The 24,761-nt window shown below is 32.3% G+C and overlaps 1 protein-coding gene across 1 annotated transcript in view; it reads right to left on the minus strand.

Annotated features, from left to right (window-relative positions):
• Positions 1–8,402: 8,402 nt before the first annotated feature.
• Positions 8,403–24,761, minus strand: part of LOC127725995 (C-type lectin domain family 10 member A-like) — a 39,555-nt gene continuing 23,196 nt past the window's right edge. The window contains exons 4-6 of the mRNA XM_052233294.1: positions 16,478–16,577; positions 8,697–8,906; positions 8,403–8,407 (exon numbers count right to left, since the gene is read on the minus strand). Coding sequence (XP_052089254.1) covers positions 8,403–8,407; positions 8,697–8,906; positions 16,478–16,577 — 315 coding nt within the window. The remainder of the gene's footprint in view (positions 8,408–8,696; positions 8,907–16,477; positions 16,578–24,761) is intronic.

Genomic DNA, 24,761 nt, shown 5'->3' on the forward strand with positions numbered 1-24,761 from the left:
ACTATAAATTAATAAAACTACACTTTCTCTCTTTATATACATAAGTTTTTAAGGAATAAGATTCTTTTAATTGATTTTTTTTTTATTTTAAAAAAAAAGTTGCGTCCGGCCCCTGATTGGGCAGATAAAAAAGCTAATACGAATGATGCATACATCAACATAACATAACGGCGTTTGCAGTCCTAATTGTAATTGGAAATACAGAACCTTCTCAAAGACTTAAAGAAATCCATTTTGCCTAGTTCTTTAATTTGAAGTTAAGATATATCAAGATTTCCTGTCACTCTATAACCCACATTTCAGTGCTTACATTTCATATATCCCAATAAGCTTGTGATAAAAGATGCTACCGAATCTAGAATGGCTGCTTCATATCTTGACATTTTCTTTGATATTGACACAGATTAAGGACTTCAAACAAAATTCTATGACAAACGTCACATGATGATTTTAAATTTCCATTGTCAATGTACCGTTTCTCAATAGTAGCATACCCTCTGCTCCGTCGTATCGATTTACGTATCTCAATTGATATATTAAGCTCGTGTACGTTGACACAGTACGACTTCATTAACAGGAGCCTGCTTCTGAAACAAAACTGCTTAAAAACAGGCGGTAGATACCAAAGGGATATTAAAACTTAATAGTCGAAGACAATCTCACAACGCCATTGCAAAAGGCGAAGAAGGACGTCAAGAAAAATAAATTCTACAAAACCCTACATAGAAAACTAAAGACTTATCAACACGAACCTAACTAAAAACTGGTGGTTATCGCATGTGTCACGGAACAGATAGCAGATTCTGCTCCACGTGTGGCATCTGTGTGTTTTGCTTATTTAAATACGAATTCGGTTAAATTCGTAATATAAGTAAAGAATTATGAGGAATAACCGGCGACTGAAATGGACACAAATCATATTTGTTTTCGTAAATTATTTTGTTATAAATAAGGCCGTTATTTTTTTCAATTGAATTGATTCATATTTTTCATGTTATTGTTGAAGGCCGTACGGTTGTTTGTAATTGCTTGCATCCACTCCATATGAATTTTGTTAGATAGTTGTTTTATTGGCAATCATACCACATCTTCTTATTTTATATAAAGTAAGTTTTAAAGTCACCATCACGAATTGTGTTACATTTAAGCTTCACCGTGTTTAAACTCACCAGCAACATCTTTTTGCATTTTAAGATATTTAAATACGGAATAGAAACTTAATTTACTATTTATGTTCAATTCCTGTTTATGATATTTTGACCAAATGTGATTCGCATGGTGTGTGGTGCATGCATAACAAAAGACGCGTATGTTGTTGACGCATCCCAACTCAACTCTTTTTGAAGTGCAAGGGATTTCCTCAGTTTTTGTTTTAAAACACACGGATAAAAAAGTGTGAATCTATCTATATTTTTCATATGCTTGCATATACTGAAAAAAGCTAATCTAATTAAAATATAGACCTCTGACCTCTTTATACTCATATGTATACGAGCACGCGAGTTAATTCAGATTTGAATTTTAATCAGATTGCATTTAAGCAAGACAAGGGATTACGAATCAGTTTATACAGACCATACTGTAAGGCAGAACAATCACGACAATTTTCGATAAAACTACAATCATATAAACATGGCAAGCGTAAACGGATTTTTTCTTGACTTTTTTTTAGGAATATTTAGAGTTGCAAGCAGGACAAACTTTGCTTTTCTGAACAGGATTCATTTGTTATTTGTCTTAGAAGCGCCCCAATGTTATTGTTGTTTCATATTCCCATAAATGTGTATTGATATGCCAAAAGAGTATTCTGCAATTTAAAAATGTTTCGAAATGTCCAATGATGCTGGACAAAAACACTATACATTTTGTACACAAACATTCGATCAGCACTATATTCCAGTGCAGAACAAGTCAAATGTCCGAAGCTTAAAGTTCATAATCGCAATATTATTAGGATTTGTGGTTTTAAGAATTTTGTCATGACCGTTAACCACTATAGTAAAACTTTAGACCAATGTTGATATTCGTGTTTTATTTAGCGTAAGGATGTATTCTTCTGACGTTACAGTCTCGTTGAAAACTCGTTCTGGAATTATTTCCAAAACATGTGATACAAGTGGAAAATATCAATGAATTTAAAAAATGTTTAAATCAAACTTAACTTTGTGAAAAAATTGCGTTTTTACAATGATTAGTTTTTGAGTAATCAATTTTTCAAATTTTATTACCAATCAAGTCAGTCTTTTTAGCCAACATTTTGAGAAAATGGTTGAGGGGTACAAGAAATGATTTTACTAGAAACATGAACATCCCATATCACTTTTTTTCTTTTCAAATTTCTTAGCTATGTATTTTTTCAATCATTTATAACAAAGAAGTTGAAATAATATGCATTTTGTTCTTAAAACAGAGAAAAATCACAAATTTACAAAATTGACAGCATGGTTAATTTGACACAAAAAAAAACATCAAAATATGATAAAACTTTCTTATATCAACACCTACCTATAGTTATTTTAAGTTAAATTTATTCAAATTGGTCCACTTCATCTTTATTGAAAGTATGAAAAAAAGTTTAATTGTGGAACTGTGATTTTTTCACGATAATAGCCCAAAAATAGGTAAACATTGATGATAAATGGGAAAATCATCAAAATTGGATACTTTTAAAGGGCCGTAGCTAAGAAAAGAAGTGCACCACCATATGATTTTTTCTTATCCAATTATTTTTTTACAGTCATATAAACCAAAAAATCAGGTTTAGAAAAAAAGTTTAATTCTAGAAATGTTTGGCTACTCAGAGGTGTACATCCTTAACCTTGCATGTACGAATATATATGCTCCAGCCAAGGGTTGGAACCTTGAAATAACGTTCCCACAATACAGAAGTCATTTCAGGTCTATGTGTAATGCGATGTTAAATCATCCTGCTTAGAAGAGATTTTATTGTCTTGTCTTGTCTTGTTTCACTAAATTAAATTTGGGATTGAAAAACCGAAACTTTCACAATTTCTAAACGGATAAAAGGCGAGGTTTTAGTCATCAAATGCCTTTTTTAAACTGTACGTCTATTTTATAATGATTTATGTTCCTATTGATACATTTTGAAAAAAAAGTCATAACATTGTTTAAACCCAAATATAAGTCTGCTTTGAAAGAAATTTTGTTGCCAGTTTGGCATGTATCGAATTCAACTTACATGCCCAACACTCAAAATTTCCACTTTCATTGAGGTATAATAGATAGCTATATTAACATATACATATTTTTTCATATTTGTCTAAACATTTTTTATAATTTTGAGGTCGTGATTCTAATTATTTGAAAAAAATACATCATTTTAAAATGAATCACCCCAATGTTTGTAAAACCACATACGTTTACTCGGGAAACTCATTTAATGATGGTTTTCCACTATTTTGATGAAAAGTTGAATAAGGAAAAAAGCATATGCAAGTTTGCAATCATTCTACTGCAAAAAGGGTACTTAGATCGGATCAATGTGTTTTCTCGTGAAAATGGTTAATGATCTTTGATCTATGCACCATATTTTCTTTTGACGATCCAATTAATGTTAAAGTACCCACATTTTCGAATCGAATGATATATGATATAGCCACGTAGTAGTTTTGACGATTAAATTTTGAAAATTCTGAGTCACCGGGCTATATTGTTCGGGTAACACTCTTCTCTGAAAGTATTGACAAATGCCAAAAATACCACGTTCAGCAAAACGGAACCATTTTAAACTTTTTGCTTAAAGGACGTTGTAAATATCAAAAGGAAAATAATTTTGCTTAATTTTGGAAGGAATAATACAAGTGCAAAAAGGAATATGCTATTAATATGTAGTATACATATGTTTTTTCGAAATCTAACTTGTCTACCTTTTGGAAATGCCAAACCTGGCCTCGCTTACAAATCGTGGCAAACTTGAAATCAGTTACTTACGCATAGAAGAACATGAACGTCATTTTAGTGATATCAACGAACCAAAAATAATTCTTCTGCTATTTTGGTTTAAATAGGGTTTTGTTGCATATTGGATCTAATACTGTTTATAGATATTAGAAGATGTGGTATGAGTGCTAATGAGAAAACTCTCCATGTAAGTCACAATTTGTAAAAGTAAACCATTATAGGTCAAAGTACGGCCTTCAACACGGAGCCTTGGCTCACACCGAACAGCAAGCTATAAAGGGCCCCAAAAATTACTAGTGTAAAACCATCAAAACAGGAAAACCAACGGTCTAATCTATATAAAAAACAAGAAACGAGAAACACTTATGAATCACATCAACAAACGACAACCACTGAACATCAGGTTCCTGACTTAGGACAGGTGCAAACAAATGCAGCGGGTTTAAACGTTTTAATAGGCGCCAACCTTCACCCTCAATGAAACAATAGTGTAACATCACAACATAGAAAGACACACTATAGAATATCAATTGAAATGGCTAAACTCAAAAGACATATTAACAAAAACAAGTGAACATACACTGAACGAATAAATTAGATCTATGACACAATGTAAATACAAAATTAATAAAACAAGGGTGGTAGATGTAAAACAATATCAGAAAGACAACCATAACCTTGGACAAAATGCCGCCAAATAATATAACGTACACAGGTAAATAAAAATAATTTTGTTGTAAGGTATACATGGAGTATGGAAATAATTTTTACAAAATAAATCATTTTGTTGTTCCTAGTATGAGAACAAAAGTGAAAATTTATCGTCATACTAAACACTTATCAAAGGTGATATATATTAAAAATAGTGAGACTAGATATAACACTGAATAAGTAAATATTAAATAACAAATATACATTAAAAATTGTATCAACAGGTCAAATTGACACGAAAGTACGATTTGAGAGTACCAGCAGTTACTGAAAGCTAGTTAAAAGCCAAAAACAATTAATAATAAAAAATCATGCATCAGAGACTAAAATCAACTAAAACACATCCAAGGGATTTAGTGTTTTAACGTCATGGACAGTCAAAGAAGTCATGACTTGTGCAATGCAAAAATAAAAGTATCGACAGGCAGTAGGATAGTTAGGAGTTTTACCTGTTAATAGATATGTATAATGTAATATATAGATAGAGTAATCTCTATATAGAAAATGAACGTGGATGTGTATTTATACATCCCAAAAAAACATTTGAAAAGAATACAAATTTAGTTATGTTTTAATTTGCTGATGACAAAATCGATATTTGTGCCAATGTTAACTATATTCAAAGATCTAATTACAACATTGGTAAGAAAACCTTTACTAATAAGTTTGTCTAAAGGTTCGATGGGTTTACACGGATAACAAAGTGATTTCCGCGCTTATAGTACAATATTACCGTAAAATTTAGGATGTGAAATACCGTTTTCAATCAGTTTTCTACAGGTACAGCCAAATTTACTAATCAAATCTTTGTATCTATGAAAGAATTTAGTAAAAGTTTTACGTAATTTATGGTAACGAAATCCCTGACTTAATAATTTACCAGTGATGCATTGATTACGTTCGTTAAAATCTATGACATCACTACACACACGGGCATAACGAACGAGTTGGGATATATAAACACCGTATGATGGAGCCAAAGGACCATCGGCGTCTAAAAAGGGAAAATTAACAATAGAGAATTAAAAATTGTCTCTTTTAGTATGGAGTTTCCCTCTAAAAATTAAAATGTCTAAGTCTAGAAAAGGACAAATACTGCTGTTTATGTTAGATTTATTGAAAGTAAGTTCCTTTGGGTAAATTTCGGTAGTACATTTAGAGAACTCTGGATTATTTAACGAAAACAAATATCATCAATATAACGGTAGGTATTGTTGAATGTATCAAACAAATATAACAATGACGTGTCTTTACTTAGTTTGGTCATAAACTGAGATTCATAGCAATACAGGAATAAATCTGCTATTAAAGGGGCGTATTAACGGGGCGCAGTTAGTGCCCATAGAAATACTCACTACCTGTCGATACATTTTATCGCCGAAACTTACATATATGTTGTCCAGGTGAAAATTTAAAGCTTCAATCAGATCTTCACATTTCCAGTAAGTGTTTCTAGCATACTTTCCTTTTTCGTTACAGAAAAGGGGTTTAAACGAGTTACAGCAAATACATTTGCAATAAGATTTTTCAAAAGACCATTTAATTAAACATGAAAGATTGTTTGCATAGATTTAACTTGACATCAACCAATATATTCTTTATTTGTTTATAAAAAAAAATCTTTTATTTATTTTTTGACAGACAATGTATAAATAAAAGTCCTTTATTCCTTGTAATGCTAATAATGAAATTAAAAAGCAGATAATAAGGAAAGTCGACAAGTTTTTTTAATGCTAGAAGTTACAATACGTATTGAAATATCAGAGTTTCGACCGCTTATATTCCACTTGAAGTATTGACAACTCCTGTATTATCTACTCTAAACTTTTTAAATTTAAAAAAATGTGTTTCTTTAACCTTTTATTGACTGCATTAAATCTTCTAACAGCGCAAAAGCTGTCTTTGTTCACATGGCTGTATATTGGGCACCTATACGAGTTAAAAGTATCAATCTGTATGATTGTGGTTTATTAATGAGGTCAAAAACTTTCTAAGCACTAAATAAAGAATTTCATTTTGTTGTAGGTGATAAATAGTTTAATCACAAACAAATGTTTCAATTTCTTCTAGTTTTTTACCATTTTCAATGGAATTTCTGGATAAATAAAATAGAAAAATTTTACTTGCTTTCATACATTATTATATTATTCAAAAAACAGAATATGAAAAAATACTGACTCTTAAATAATAAGAAATTGTCCGTCCTTGATCTTTGATCTTGATTTGACGGACATTGCACAGAACGAATATTTTACAACCCGGAAAAAAAGATGGAACAAATATTGGGTTCAAGAAAACATCCTCTTTTATAGTCATGATACGACTAAAGAAGAATTGTCTTATTTTATGTTTCAAGTTTATAAATAAAAATGAAAAAAATGTGGTATGATTTCTTATGATATCTCACTATCCATTATAGACAAAATGACATCAACTTCAGGTAAGTATACGGTATTCAAAAAGAAGAAAAGTCTATACCGCAAAGCAAGATATAAAAGGCCTGACATAACAAAATGTAAAACGATTCATTATAAAAACCCAAGGACCTGATTTCCGTACAAAACAATAGACAAACAAACAAAGAGCACCAAACGACTACCCCTAAATTTCAGGCTCATGACTTTGGACAGGCACATACAGAATGTGGCGGGTTAAAAAAGTTTTGCAAGCCCCCAAATACTTAACCTGGGACAGTGGCTTAACAACACAACATAAGAACTTACTGTTAAAATCAGACGAAAATGGCTTGACTCATCCGATTAATACAAAGAACAAAATATAAATAATAAAAATAATAAAAAGAATAAAGACATTAATTAAAGTACCGACATAATTTGTCATGTTGAAAGGCTTTTCTTAATACATCTATAATGTTTCTTACTGATGTAATGCATTTATTACGATTTTTTTTCTTTTTATTTATTGAACTTGACACACTATCTAAATATGTCTAAATCTACACACACGAGCGTAACGTATCAATTGATATATGTAAACGTCAGGAACAGAGGATATGTTACTGATGAGAAATGAGAAACTGGAAAATTAGAAAAGGCTGTTCAAAGATTTTAGTTTGAATTATTCATCATCAACAAGCGGGACTATATTTGTATGAGGACGATAAAAAGAGCAATCGTGAGGTTTGGAGGAAAAGGTCTCCAGAACCTTTTTGTGGTTAATATTCTTGGTGTAGGTATGTGAAATGGTACGTGGAATTTTGACTTTGAAATAATCGGGTATTTTATTGGGCACAAAAGTTTTGTTGAAAAGATTGCTCATATTGATACCCTAAATTTCTACATTTAAAGCTATATTTCCTCATCGTTGGAAACAGTTGTCAAGGGTTTGAAAAGATTGTGGTTAGTTATGTCTATGAATATTTCAATCGATCGGTACTTAACAGAAATGAGCCAATTACAGAAGTGTTTTAGTTTCTTGAAATAGTGAATTTAGATTTCGTTAATGGTATGAAACGCAATTTGTGTTGACAAAAGTTTCCGACAGAACTCATCATTAGACACGTTTACGGTATGAACTGCATGTTGTGTATATTTCTTATGACCGTGACTACTTTTACGCCGAACAGGACTGTAAGCCTAGTTTATGACATCTTAGTGGAATCCCTTGATACACAGACACCCAATTCGTTTATTTCAATGACGCGTGAAAAGTATATCATATACGTTCTGTTACAATGATACATAGAAACATGACATGAATCAGAAAAAGACTGGACAATACAATAAAACACATCAACCACCAACATGATTCTACTCTAGAAAAATACAAACAAAGACAACGATTACGAACTAAAGATGGTCCAGACAAAATGTGATGAAAATATTTTAAGTTTTATGTGTGCATCCCTTGCAAAAGTAGACCATATTTTATAAAATAAAAGACGCAGTAAAACATGCCCATCCAGTTACCATCAGAATAACCACAAGAAAATAAAGACGACATATATATTAATAATCGATATAAATTCATTAAACTCAGCAGTATAACTGAGGAGCCAGTTAGTTAGTTCTTTTATCACAAGTCAAATTTGGGTTAATACTTACCTTTTGTTTCGCATATATAGTTGACAGCATTGTGCGATTCATGATCAAACCATCCATTTGCATTAGTCATTAAATAATCCTGCACATAGCCATTTACATTGGTATTGTCATTTGGTTCACCTGAGTTCCACTTCGTATATGTAAACGACGTTCCGGACGACCATTTCCATGAACCTTCCACGTCATCATCTCTCCCTCCTAACCAGAACACTAAAAGAGTTGTATGATGAAAGTTATATCTATACTACTAAAGGAAGAGATCGATTTCATTGAGCCGCAACTCCTCTGAAACCATACAAAGTCGGAAATATTTGTGATATGACGTATAAATGTAGTGTTTTGTACTTCCTAAATTTGTCTTTGAAACAATCTTTTTTCCACAGAAAACGCAAATTTTTGAGAAAATATTCAAATTCGGAGACCGTTATCGATCCGTGTCTTATACGCTTCCGCGGATGCTCAGTCGACGTATCAAAGAATTCAAATTTATATATAACTAATATAGGACAACGGTGTTGATTAAAAATTAAACCATTCCAGGCCCTTTTGTTTTCCACATAGTTAATATAATATCAATATCAATATCAATAATTAACAAGTTCCGGGTCGAATCCGATACAGATACCTAAGTATATGTCGCCTGTTACCTATTACCTATTTCCTAATCTGTACGGTCCGCATCTGTCAGGCGCATCACAATTTGCTATATACACGGGTCACAAACACACCTAAACTTCGTCATTATACAGGGTTGACACTACTCAATTCAATCATTGTCACATTGTTTCCGTTTGAAGTTTTTTAATCAGTTTTACTTTATAAGATAACAATACAAATACTAAAAATCCAGACTTGAAATAAAGGCGTAGGTACAGTTTCCAATTTGTTAGCCGGCATGACGTAAAAACGGCGAATTAAAGAATTCAACTTTATATATAACTAATATAGGACAATGATGTTGATTACAAATTACATCACTCCGGGCCCTTTTGTTTTTCAAATAATAAATACTACAAATAATTAATAAGTTCCAGTTCGACGGGTTCAAACAGAAAAATTTTGAAAGCAGAGAAAACCGTGCCTCTTATAATCAACATGACTTTATCATATGACAATACCAATACTAAAAATCCAGATTAAAAATAAATAAGACTTATACACGATTAGATAACTCAATTCAGTCACGGACCCGCGATGTCGCGGGTGTGGTCTAGTATTATATAAAACAATCATAGTCTTTCATATTTGAAATTAGAGAAAACTTGTGTGGCCTCGTTCAGAAAAAAACAACGTCATTTCTTTAAACTCAGTATGTTGATAGAAAGCTTTATTTCATCAATATATCAAGTGTATTGAATGATCGATATGTTCTAACATGCGAATCAAAATATTTTGATAATACTGATTTACCTATTATTTCATACATCTACAAAATCACAAGCAACATTGTCAATCTAAACTAGCTGTCTATCTATTGGGACCGATATCAACACTTTTAGTAGTTTACATATGAGCCTAGTGAACTTACCTGAACAATTTTATAGACCGAGAGATTATGAATTGTTTGGGAAAGCACGAAAAAAATCGCAAATTTTCTAAAACTATCCAGAAGGAATATCATAAAGACATCGGCAAATCCAATTCTTCTTATTGCATATCTTATTTTAAAATATAGAAAGCTGATAAAAATCGAATAGATTCCTTCTTCAAAATGGTTGAATCATGTCAATAATCGTAAAAAGCATTCCGAAATTAATTTGATACAAAATCGTTCCACTTAAACGATATCAAGGCTTAACAACAAATGGTAAACTAATTTGAATAAAGCATTTTTTTTTTTTATCACTGGTAAAGCATAATAAGGTTAATCATGAAAAGTGCGTCGGAAGCATAGATGTTATAAAGTGTTAATTTCATTTTTTTTTTATAGATTTTGTAACGGTACAATAAAAAAGATGTTGGAACCAATGAAACAACTATCAAACAGAGACCAAATGACGCGGATGCAAGCAACTATACGCATGTAAAATAGCAAAGGACGTATCACGGACGAGAAACAATACGTCCGCAAACCAAACGTATCAATAAATTTGATATATGACATACATGTCATACACTGACGAAGTTTCTGGCCTACGACAGGGACATGAATATGTGGCAGGGTTAACTTACCTTTTAATTTATGCAAAAGATGAAAATACAAAAATTCAGAAGTTTTGTCGAATATCTCCATCAAAGACTAATGATAATGAGAATTGACAATATATTTTATATTGGTGGTGTAGGAAGATCTTGCAGGTATACCTTGTGTAATAAAAAAAAAGTATATTTTACAGTGTATTAAAATTGCATATATTTTTTAAGAGATGTGTTGACATAGGCTACATATATCAAAAATACAAATATATATAGATATAAGAAGATGTGGTATGAGTGCCAATGAGACAACTCTCCATCCAAGTCAAAATTTATAAAAGTAAACCATTATAGGTCATATATATACATATTTTCGAACTTCATTGAAATCCTAGCAAAACATAATTACATTTCTCAAAGTTTCTCTTAACAAAAATTGAGTTATAATAACAATTTTGACATCAGGGACCAATTTGGAATATAGATCAGTGTGGATAGTATGTTTGAATGTATGCCAGTGTTTTTTGACAAAAAGAGTTCTCAGTTTTTCCCATAGGGTTCTATGTTTAACTGTGTTGCACAGTGACAAACAACCTGTACCAACCACTCAAAATTAGCAGTGTCGTTTATTTAATATTTAGTTTGAATGTTCAAGACTGTCATGGAGGAGACACTACTTGCATGGATTATCAAATGATTCTGATAAAATATGTTCCACAACTTTTGATTTTGGATAGCAGCAATATCTCAAAATTAGGACAGTTACACATTATGCGCATATCTGCATGATGTGATTTTTATATGCGAGATGGTATCTTAGAACCTGCATGCATGTACTATTTGTATGGTTCTATTTATGTTCCTTTGTAGTGGTCATTTCTTACTTTGGTTTGTCCACAAAAACTGTAAATTATTTAACGATCTTCCAAGTATCATTAGTAAAAGGTTTCGTTTAAATGTCAAATTTTTTTCTTAGAAAAAAACTTATGGTTTTAAGTAATGACAATACCTAGCATGGCGCTTGGGGCTAGATGATCTAGAAAGTACATTTCTGTGTTATTTTAGTTCTTTCTACGAAAAAGTTTTCTCCAAGACTAGATCGAAGTTAAAAAAAAATTTGACCAGTATGAAAATGATGTCAATTAAAGAACCTTTATGAGTATGCTTCAAATACTCATAACTCCTACAAAAGTCAACATATAAGACTTCTTGTGAATACGAAACATCTACATAATACATGTTTTAACTATCTACAAAGTTTCCTGAAATTCTGTTGTACGGTTTCAGAGGAGTTGCGATGAAAAGAACAGGACTGATGGACAAACGGACTGACGGGTCAATAACATTATACTTATTTACTTTGTTGTGTGGGGTATACAAACTTAGTAGATATAATGAATTTATTTGTGATTTTTAATTTCTAGAAATAAATTATGACAAATGGTGTAGATTTGAAGAAATATGAACTATGAATTTTTAGTATTTGAAATGAAAAAGGTATTGCAAAATTATTCCTTGTTTCAAGATTTTTGTTATATGGATAAAAATATAAGTGATACCGGTACACTAAGATGTTGTATAAAAGTGATCAGTGCTGTATTATACATTTACACAAATTAAGAAATGAACGAATGAATGATAAATGTTGAACAACGAAAGATAATTTTAGAAATCGATTAGGCCTTGTGAATTTTGTTCTTTTCTATGATACAAATAAACATTATGTATAAGTGAATGACCATTTACCCTCAGGACTCGTCAGTAGGCGGTACATATGTTTGAAAAAAGTGTTACAAAACCACGTAGCATCATATTGCTAGTAGCACTGTTTGGTAAATTTTTTCATTGTAAATTATGACTAACATATCGTAGCTAATACTTTATATTTCATTGATTTGCACCCTCTTCTTTTAATAAAAAAACCCTACTTTATACATCGGGAAACAATTTTGAATAGCTTATGATACATATATATCAACTTTTGAAAATGATGCTTTCAAAGATTTTTTCCAACAAAAACTATGTTTTTTATCACATTTTTTGTCAAAATTTCACTCCACAAAGGTACTTTCCTTTTATAGATAGTAACACAGTGCAAAACGAATTTAAAATCTGTTGAGAAAATAAAGGCTTATCGTACAATATAAAAATGTTAACGGGCAGAAACAAAAACAGTGTGACCACTATAGGGCAACTGAAAACTAGTCAACGCGGCCTTTAAAATGCATGAGGGAGAGGGTAAACACTTAGTTGCATTGAAAAGGTATTGTCATGGCAAGCATGAATATTAATGGTTTTTAGGGGGCGGACATATACAAATCAATACTTTGACATTAACAAAGATCAAAGTCAGAGGTCATCGTCCATGATATGCTATACGTCATTTTTAGGTGTTGCACTCATGTGCCAATAATCAAAAGCCTATGTCAAATGATTAAAAAGTTACGTTTACAGACAAAAAAATTGAAAAAAAACCAAATATTTTTACATTCAGGTCAAAGTTCAATGTCAGATGGAGATATGGTGATATGCAAAACACCGTCTTGAAGTAATAAACCTTTACATCAAAAATAACAAACCAGTGTCAAAATTTAAAACAATTTTAACCCGGACAAGATTGTTTGAGAAGAACCAGAGGAAGAAAAAACACATCTCAAACATATTTTATGTCTCTCTCTTTGTCTCAAGAAAACTGTAAAAATGATGATCCAGAAAAGTTATAAATCGTCAGTAGATTCCTTAAAGGAGTTATTGACCTTACAAGACTAATTTCTTCCTTTTGGAGTGTTGGTCAAAATATTTATAAGATTACCAGAAACTATAAACAGCAAAAACTATCATCAAGACACGATCTACCAATTGGTGAACAAAGCCGAAAATGTCAGTCCACTTTCTATAGTAATTGCCCTTGAATGTCGATTTTTAACCATTTTTGGGGCAAAACTATAATAGATAAAACGAAAATAAAAAGATATAACAGTTATCAGCAATACAAGATCAACTACAAAGAGACTCTCAATCATGAATTATGTCATGGTTTTAAATATTAAAAATACACATAGATCCATATGAGTGACATAGGCCATTTAGACCCTCTATAGAAATGTTAGGACATTCTGGTTCTCAATCATGTAAGAGCAATTATTAGAAGTAAAATTAAAATTACAATCAGTGCAATTTGGGGGAAAAATTAATTATTTGATGTTTTCTATACACGACAAAATCATCGGTTATTAATTTCCCCTCAAATTTTACCGATTGTAAGCTTGGTTTTACTTTCCGTTGCTCTTACTTGACCAAGTACCAGAATTTCCTACCACAGAGTAGGGAACCTGTCGAAAAATTATCACTCTGAAGTCAAAAGTCGGTAATATGAAAATAGTCTATTAATCCCTCCACTTTTCCATGGAAAGACCTTTTGATTTTGTTCTGATTATTATTTTTGTTCTTCCGCCACTTTTAATTCTTACCGGGCTTTTTTGTTTCCCAAGATGTCCAGCTGATAAAAATGACACCGTTTAACATAACACTTTTCTTTGTAAAAGTTATCTCCTCAAACACTGTCTTTCTTGTGTTTACTTCTCTTTCGCAACAGTAAAAGATTACAACAAAATTATTTTCCCAAATTGTTCGTAATATCCTCAGGATGTCCAGAATAATGTGTCCAAAGCGGTCCAGACACTCCACACGAGAGTTATTCCCCCTTATGTAATTGCTATTAGTAATATGTATTTTTAACTGGTAAACCATAAGCGATAGAGACCTAGAATTTTTTATTTGAGGTCCTGGGTGCACCAAAATGATAATGAAGTCATGGTCAAAGGTCAAGGTTATTTTTTAATGTTTTATTTTGGCTTTTTATTGCTTCTCGTTGTGACATGTCGTAACACACAAATGGTGGTTGAAAGGGTACGTTTAAATTTAATGTGAAATTTCTCCCCTCTTATATTCAAAATTAGCTGTATGGTGATATATAAAGATCTAACTCATTAACCATAAATAGAAGAGACCTAAGGTCTTTGGATTCAAGGTCCTTGTTTTATTACCTTAATAAACATAGTACAATGGTACACGACAAAGTGTTTTACATTGGGTTGCAGAAAAATGACCTTGAAGGTGATCTATCGGAAGTATCCATGTTTGCATTATTTTTATGTAAAAGTTACTAGAACTTTATATGTTTGGAATCAGTATGAAGTAAGGTTGTAATGAAACTGAACGTGAAATTATGTAAACCGAAAGAACCTACTTATCTCCGAAAGTTTTTGCAAAATTATATAGAAACTTTAACCAGCTATTTTTGGAAACAGCGTAAATTAAGCTATTATCTGACAACAGAATTGGCATTTTTAACCGGAAGTAAATATTTCCCAATCAAAGTATGTGGATTTGGAGTGGAATTACCTTCAATTAATCCCTGAACAATTGGTTTTTAATTATTTAAATGTTATGGTTTATGATATTGAAAAAAATCTATACGGGTATAATGTTCAAATGAGAAACAAACACATTATAATAGCAGTTGGTTTTTTTTATCACCTAATTAATAGTTGTCTCATTGGCAATCATACCACATCTCCTTATTTTATAAGTATTCCGCTGTTAGCCTTTCACAAATTAAATGCTAAAATCATTTGAGGGAACAGAAGTGAACAGAATGGAATTTAATTGTACTTCTTGTTTCCATAATGTTTCTACAACAGAGGAAAAAAGAAACCTTTTTTGTGGATTATTTGACATTAGACATTTATACATTCTGTACTAAAAGTAGTTCTATTTGAAAAAAGTAAACCGCAAAAAGCGCTTTATTTATCTTACGAACCAATCTGAGGTTACAAACAGGTTGCGATTGAATGAAAAACTGTGGATGTTGGACTCTTCGGATGATGAATTGTCTTTTCCTTGGGTAATTTCCACACTCAATGACTCAAATTGATGATGTCAATTGTCTTAGGTTGGAGAGTTATTAGGGAAGCTCCTGTTTACACTGTCAATCGTGTGAATGAAAAGAAACTTGATCGAAATCGTCCAGTTTGAGACATTTTCTAGGGTAGGAACCTTTGACGTCAGCATGGTCACGTTATTTTATCTAATTAAAAATCATTAATTATGACACACGTTGGAGTCTTCATCCTTAATCATGCCGATTGATCAAGTTTTAGGATGAAGACAAATTACACGAAAAATATATAAAAAAAGATATCTAAAATTCGTTCCACATCTCCTTTCATTTGAATATTACAGAGATATAATTACACGAGATGGAGGTACACGGCGTAATCAATATTCGAATATCGACTGATTCCTGAAATATCAAATCAGCAATCTCAACAAATATGTCCAGGCTTTTGTTGATTTCGCCCTCGGTGTAATTTTTTGGGAACAGCACTGTTTAAAGCTAAAGAGAGGATACAGTCGTTCTTTAAATGAAGCGTGAGTATGCACACCAGGAAGAATGTGTACAGTTGTCAGAGTGGCATTGGAGAGGATTTGCATTTGAAACAGCAGTTGTTCATAGCATGTCAAATAATTCCGAAAAAATCAAAAAATATGAAAAGGAAGGATTTTTTCAAACAGATTTAAGAAACGTCAAGTCTTTGCATTCTGCGATATCATATTAATAATGATAGGTAAAGTATACCTACATTGCTCGGAATATGCTTCTGCTATGATCCTTCGAATGAAGTTGTCTTCAGCTTCCGTTTCTATCTCTGCAAGTTTTGCGTCATATTCTCGACAATAATGCTATATAAAAAAAATATTCCAATGTGCATTTTTGCAGACTAATAATTCACATAATATTTTTCTTTTTAATATTAATCTATACGTTTTAAAAAGTAACTTTTTTTACTTTGGTGTTTTTTTTTTTGTTGTTGCACAACAACAATCGGATAGATGACTTATTATGGCAGTTGTTATCAAATAGTTCGTTTCTATGTGTGTTGGCGTTTGTTTTTGTTGCACTTCGGAGTTCCTGTTGTTCCTTTGTTTTCCTCTTATAGTTGATGTGTTTCCCTCGATTTTGGTTTGTAACCCGGATTTGTTTTCTCTAAATCGATTTATGACTTTTGAACACCGGTATACTACTGTTGCCTTTATTTATTACTGAGATCAGCCCCGGTGTTTTGCAGTGTTCGTGTTGCCCAATCTTTGTGTTATGTTTTATTATTATTTGTTTTTGTTGTTGTTTGACAATAGTAGTTTCAGTTATTATTGGAACCATCATATTCGATATAAAACTGATAATCAAACTCACAAGACGAAGACAAACCGATAACGCCATGACAAAAAAACGAAAAATGACCAAAAGACAAAAATGCATTCTACACCATACATGAATGTATGTCAATGCCTGTCAATATCTCCACATTGTCGTATTCACAATCCCGTCCACTTTTTCTCGAATGTGACATCACCGCATTAGACTTATCACTTAATATGTACTTACATGAGCAACACGCGTGGTGCCGCATGTTGAGTACTGACGATCATCCCGATTCGCATTCACATACATTCATGTATGGTGGCACATAATCAAGCAAGCGAGACAAATAAGCATAATCAAGCAAGTGAAGAAAAAAAAAAAAACCAACAACAAAAAACATGCATGATATGATATAAAAAATGTAAACAACAATTTGTAAATTTCATGAATCCGAAGCGCTTTTCTTGATTAACCTTCATCAGATAAGCTCAAAGCCGAATATTTGAAAGCAAAGGATTTATAAGAACCGAAGCAGTTGAAGAGCTATATGACACAAAAGGACCAAACAAATTAGCCAAATCCATCTATTGTTAACTTTGTCTGAGGGAGTTGAAACATCACTTTCGGAATATTTTCTGAATTTGAAATCGGACAATTTAAGAAAGGTTTGGTATACAACATATAACAATATAAAATATATGAAATAAAATTTTCATCTACATAATGTTAATAGTAACAAGAAATGATTGTAACAGGATGCTGTTACGAAGTCTCCCAAACGAAGCTCCCATAATTCGTCATTTCCAGGTCGCCCGACATCACATAGTCCAGTGAAAATTGGTTTGGTCCTGTATAGTTATATGCATTAGTGATGCCTGGGGACTGACCCTGTATATCATTCAAATCTTCTTGACATGACGAATAGGACTATATATGGTCTAGGGGTGGGGATCTTGACCATTTACAAGATATTAGATCATTGGGGGTGGGGGCCCCTGGGGACTGACCCTATATGTCTTTCGAATCTTTGTGACATGACGAAGAGGAATATATATGCTTTAGGGGTGGGGATCTCAACCATTTGCAAGATATTAGAACTTTCTAAAATGGCAGGGGATGGGGGTGATCCCTGGGGACTGACCCTATATATCATTCAAATCTTCTTGACATGACAAATAGGAATATATATGGTATAGGGGTGGGGATCTCGACCATTTACAAGATATTGATCATAGGGGTGGGGGGAACCCCTGTGGACTGACCCTTTATATCATTCGAATCTTTGTGACATGACGAACAGGAATATATATGGTTTAGGGGTAGGGATCTCGACAACTAACAAAATATTAGAACTTTTTCAAATGGCAGGGGTGGGGGTGACCCCTGGGGACTTACCCTTTATTTTAGTTGATGTGCTATATCATGACTAACCAGAATATATATGGTTTAGGGTGGGGATCTCGACCATTTACAAGATATAAGAACTTTCTAAAATGGCAGGGGGTGGGGGTGACTCATGGGGACTAACCCTGTATTTCATTTGATTTGCTTTATCATAACAAACCAGAATATATATGGTTTAGGGGTGGGGATCATGACCACTTAGAAGATATTAAAACTTTCTCAAATGGCAGGGGGTGGGGATAACCCCTGAGGACTAACCTTTTGTTTCATTTAATGTGCTTTATCATTTGGAACATTTTCAATTAAAAAGATTGTGTCTATCACAAACGGTTTTCAATTTATAATCATTTGAACATTTTTAAAAATAAAATCCCATAGGGTTCTATAGTAAAACCCTCCTTTCTTTTTGCCCCTCAAAGTACTCCTTTACAAACCTCATTGCTCAAACAAAACCCTGATTGCACCACTAGACATGTTAGTCTAACATATTGTTAGAACCCTAAGTTAATCTGAGAAGCGGTTTTGGAGAACGGGTGCGGACAAGTTCAAATTTAAAAGCGGCGGAAGAGGAAGAGGAAATCTCGAGAATGGCGCTCTTTTTATATAAATAAATATACCGTATGTTTTTGTATGCCATGCGACAAAATCGACTCGTTAATTACTAATATTGACATATAAAGTAAACATTTTCATCCAACTATAGTAAGCTTTACTAACATAGATGTTGATATTTTTGATAAACAGTCTCAACTTGTTTTAGTAACTGAATGGCCGATTTACCAGAGTTGAGCAATACAACTCACTGCTAAATAGCACTAACTTTGTGCAAGCTAGCTAACCTATTCATTCAGCTGTAGACGTAATATTGTACAGTCCCCTTCTTATTTCAAATGTTCACATGTCAAGTCAATTAAATATTAAAATAAGTGTATTTGGTATTGGTAGCTAGAATTATATTTTTTATATGACGTTATTACCAAATGCAAATTTGTGGTTTTCAACGGTTCTCTAGCTTGTTGATTCTTATTATGATCTTAAGTGGTCGTCAGAAAAACCGAAAATCTGATGCAAACTGCTAGAAGAACGGGAAAAAAAATATTGATATACATTTAGACATATTCGAGCTACAAAGGAACTATATGAATGTTAGTTTTGCAACACAACATCATCAGTTGAATATGCTTTATTAACTCCAGGACTATCGACCACATCTGAAAGCATGAGAGAAACCTTTAACTACTAGTAGTTGATGTTTAGTCCTTGATGGTATTATTATCTCAGCAGTGATTGAGTGGTACCGGTAATTATATTATTTATTAAATACTTTTCTTGAATTCTCCGTTGATAAATGTAGAAATTAGTTAGAAGCTAAGGTTCAAACTCCCTCAGGCAAAGTTGACTCTTGATCCGTTTCGCTTTTAATGTCCCTATTGATCATACAGCTTTTAATGTGTTTATAGAATAGAGATTGGAAACGAAGAATGTGTCAAAGAAACAACAGCCCAATGCCACCAATGGGTCTTCTTCTTATGTATTTATGTTCGGTTTTTAGCGTTCATGATGAAGGTAAATCCAGAAAAGTGCTTTGGACGCCCGAGATTTAGTGCAATTTTCATTTTCTACAATATGTTTCCTCTGTCAACTAATTCAAACATTAAACTCTGTCAATATTATTTATGTGAACCATTTTTGTAATATACGTGCATGCTATGTAAAAATTCAATGATGCACTAAACATAAAAAATCTACTACTACACATATATGTAAAGCTTTCCTTTTAAGTAACAATAAAACCTTCTTAGTTTTATATCTGCATCAAGTAAAAACTCAACTACTCGTATTTCTGTTCAGCTGTTCACTGCTCTGATAACCATGAAGAAACTCATAATGAAATTTTGTGACAATCTAAGTATTTGAATAGGGGTTTAATATGTCGTGCGTGATAAAAAAAAAGACAGATATAGAAATAATTTCATAACCTTGAAAATAAATACAACCACAGGAGAATATCATACACACATGTACAGTTTATCAGAAATTCATCCTACACATTAAAACAAAATCATGCTTTAGGATACTCGAACAAAATGAAACACGTTTTTCTAGCGAACTTGTCAACAATTGCATTGTGACCCAAATGGTCCTTCACACATAACAGGCATATCCGGATAAAGTTCCTTAACCCCCTTTTGAAGCTCTGGTTCCGCTACTGCACTCAAATTCAAAATATAAGTCGACATAATAAAAAATGAAAAAAAAAGGTTGCATGTTTTGAAAATATAATGCCAATTTAAGTTTGTTTTAGATCGTCACGTATAGTTTCACTCTTCGTCTGTTTTCAGCAGATCCTTTGGTTCAAAATAAGGCAAGGCATTAAACATGTCTTTTCTAGTCATCTTCGACTGCATTCAAAAAACAATCAAATCACCAACTTTTAATAAAGTAGACTTTAAATTTATTTTTGACATTTTCTTCCGAACACTTTTGTCCCACGCATTCCCTGTGCAACATTGAATTAAAATATGTTGAAAGACTATAAAACATAAATAAAGGAAAAGTCATTGCTGGACTTTGAAATTGCAAACATGATAAAATTATTCTAGCTTATAAAATAATATTATCTGGACAAATGTCACTTGTGATGTCCTAAATTTGTTATACATATTGAAAATTTATAACATTTGGCCACGCTGTGCACAAAATAGGAAAAAATAAAGCTGAAAATGCACTAAATATTTATACTCAATATGAATAATCAAATTTTGTCAATTAAGACATCAAATTGTTCTAAAATCGACAAAATGTGATTAGTCATATTGAATATAAATATTTGCAAGATGTTTGGAAACACAAAGAAACTACATGTAAATAGAAACTTCAAAAAAACATATACTGTTATTTGACATAGTAATGTCTTCTGCACATCTGCAGTATGTTATTTTAATAGTTTAACCGTACGTTTTGATTTTCGAATTCAAGTAACCAAAAATGGGTGATCAATGATTCTTTAAATTAGAATAATCATGTACACTGAAATGAGAACTAATTGCTAATCTATTTACCTCAAATATCATATTTTAGCGCTTTTTTATTCAAACATATCGAAATGACCATTGAAACTGACAAGCTTAATATTCTGTATACATTAATTGTCTCACTAGTTTATATTATTCTCTACTGAAACTGATTTAGCGCCAATCAATTAGAAACGAAAAAAATGACTTTCAGTTTTATTTTAAAAGGAAAGATTCAGTATGCGCTGAAATAGAAAAAAAATAATAAGTCATTGAGCATGTGCACTATCATGATTATTCTTTTTCAATAACCCTTAAAGTATTTTTAGCGGAAAAGGCAATTGCCATTATTCAACACGGCTCCAAAAATCTGTCAAATGATCAAATTACCCCTTTCTGCCATAAAAAAAGGATATTCATTGTGACATATTACGAAATGATAACGAGATGTACTTCGAGCAAACCTCACAAAAAATACTCTTTCCCCTTGCAAAACCCATGAATTTCTAAGGGAAACCCCATAAAATACTTCGAAACATAAAAAGAAAATAGGAGGTGCACAATGACATAATATGGTGAAAATTATGGAACGCCTAAACTGTCTTATTATGCCCATTTTCATTATATGATGTGCATTTACCTTTATATGATGTGCACTTGTCAATATATGATGTGCAAACACCTTTATATGATGTGCAAACATACTTATATGATGTGAAAATATACTTATATGATGTACAAACATACTTATATGATGTGCAAATATACTTATATGATGTGCAACCATCCTTATATGATGTGCAGATATACTTATATGATGTGCAAACATCCTTATATGATGCAGATATACTTATATGATGTGCAAACATACTTATATTATGTGCAAAAATCCTTATATGATGTGCAAATATACTTAAATGATGTGCAAATGTACTTATATGATGTGCAAAGATCCTTATATGATGTGCAAAGATCCTTATATGATGTGCGAATATACTGATATGATGAGCAAATGTACTTATATGATGTGCAAAAATCCTTATATGATGTGCAAATATACTTATATGATGAGCAAATATCCTTATATGATGTGCATTTTCCCTTATATTATGTGCAAACATCTTTATATTATGTGGTTGTGTCATTATATTTTGTGCTTGTAACATTATATTATGTGGTTCGGTTTACTTCATTATATGATGTCAAAACGTCCTTATATGATGTGCTTTCATCGTTGTTATGGTCAATGAACATGATTACGATTATACCGATTACTGTGTACGTCATAACTGATTCCGATCTGCTTATCCGGAATTATTACAAACCCGGCTCAAATCTGAAGCTATCGTTTGGAAAATGGTTGAGATTTTAAAAGAGATAAACATTTGCACGTTGGTACCTCGTTTTAAACATGAAAAAATCACATCTGATATTGTAAAAAAATGTCAAAATATGAATTGCAAATAGATATAAGAAGATGTGGTATGAGTGCCAATGAGACAACTCTCCATCCAAGTCACAATTTGTAAAAGTAAACCATTATAGGTCAAAGTACGGCCTTCAACACGGAGCCTTGGCTCACACCGAAAGTTTATGTTTAATCGATGGGTCTTCAATAATGAACATACGGCTAAAATTATTAAATTATGGGTCCTCGACTGTGTACTTAGCACCTGGACTGGAGTTCTAATATTTGATAAACCAGAGGATATTTTGCCTTTCTTTTTTTTTGAATGCCAGTTTACTGTTTCTGATTTAGCAGCTGCAGCCTCGCATCAGCTTCCAAAAGTGCATTTTATAGAAAAAATGAGACAGTGCAATTTAATAAAAAAAAATAGCAACGTTTCAAACATTTCGGGGGAAGATTTAGATCCCTTAAAATAGGAGCTAGTTGAAGGATTTCCCTGCTGCGGTGAAAATATGATAAAACAACTTTTATTGCAAAAGATAGCTATACCGGTATAGTCCAGCAGCTAAGTCCAATATTTTGAGACAATTGATCACTTTATGGTAAAAGCATGAAACTTTGCACAGTGTTAGTTATGATGCTTATAAACATTTTTGGATATGGAGCCATCAAAAAAAAATTCCACAATGGCCGCCAATTTCAAAATGGCCGCCAACAGTCATGAGGCAGAGTCCAAAAATATGGTATAATTTATCATTTGAAAATAAAAGCACAAAACTTTGCATATTGCTAGTTATGATGCTAATTAATCTTTTCTGAATATGGAACAATCAAAAATAATTCCATAATGGCCGCCAATTTCAAAATGGCCGCCAACAGTCATGAGGCAGAGTCCAAAAAAACGGTATAATTGATCATTTGAAAATAAAAGCACAAAACATTGCATATTGCTAGTCATGATGCTAATTTATCTTTTCTGAATATAGAACAATAAAAATAATTCCATAATGGCCGACAAATTCAAAATGGCCGCCAAAAGTCTTATTATCAGAAACTATATCGTGTATATCTAGAAAGCTATTAATCTATCAACAAATATTTGTGCTTTGCAAAACTTTCAGGATTTCAGGTCATCAAATCTTGAACTACATACTTTTTGTTTGTCTTTTTCACTTTTTCGATTCAAGCGTCACTGATACGTCATATGTAGACGAAACACGCGTCTGGCATACAGAAGTTATCCACAAGGAATATATAAACCAATTTACGATCATAGTTCTTACAACATGGCTACTGAAAAGACGTTCAGGGTAACAAGTGTAGAATATGACAAACCGACTGATTCAAATAATATTGATTGGGCAAATTACATCCTATGCCAAGAAATAACAGACGAAAAACTAACATGTCCTTTTGATTCTAAACGTCTCAATGTTGGAGCTGGTTATCAATCTTTAGCTGACAATATTAAGAAGTTTCATGAATTACGATTGATGCCTGAAGGCATTAATGTGTGCATTGAAAACTTAGATGAGGGATTTGGAATAGCACAGTCTTTCATTGACCACAAGGCAAGTTCGCACAAATCTTGCAACTTAAAACTGAACAGGACAAAGTTGAATAGAGCAGAAAAACGAACCTCACATGAGAGAACAGATGATAAAGCAACCACATCTAAAAAGAAAACTAGACATAGGTTTTCCGTTCAGTCCACCAGTAACCCGTCTGTGTGCTTTTTCTGTAATGAAAATGGCCAAGAAGCCCTTCATGAGTCCTCAACGTTTGGACAAGATACACGTGTGAGAGAATGTGCAGTAAAATTAAATGACACGTTGTTACTTGCAAAGTTTAGCGCTGGTGACCTAATTGCACAGGAAGCAAAGTACCACTCTAAATGT

Source organism: Mytilus californianus, unplaced genomic scaffold, assembly GCF_021869535.1.
Source record: "Mytilus californianus isolate M0D057914Y unplaced genomic scaffold, xbMytCali1.0.p SCAF_15, whole genome shotgun sequence".
NCBI lineage: Eukaryota > Metazoa > Mollusca > Bivalvia > Mytilida > Mytilidae > Mytilus > Mytilus californianus.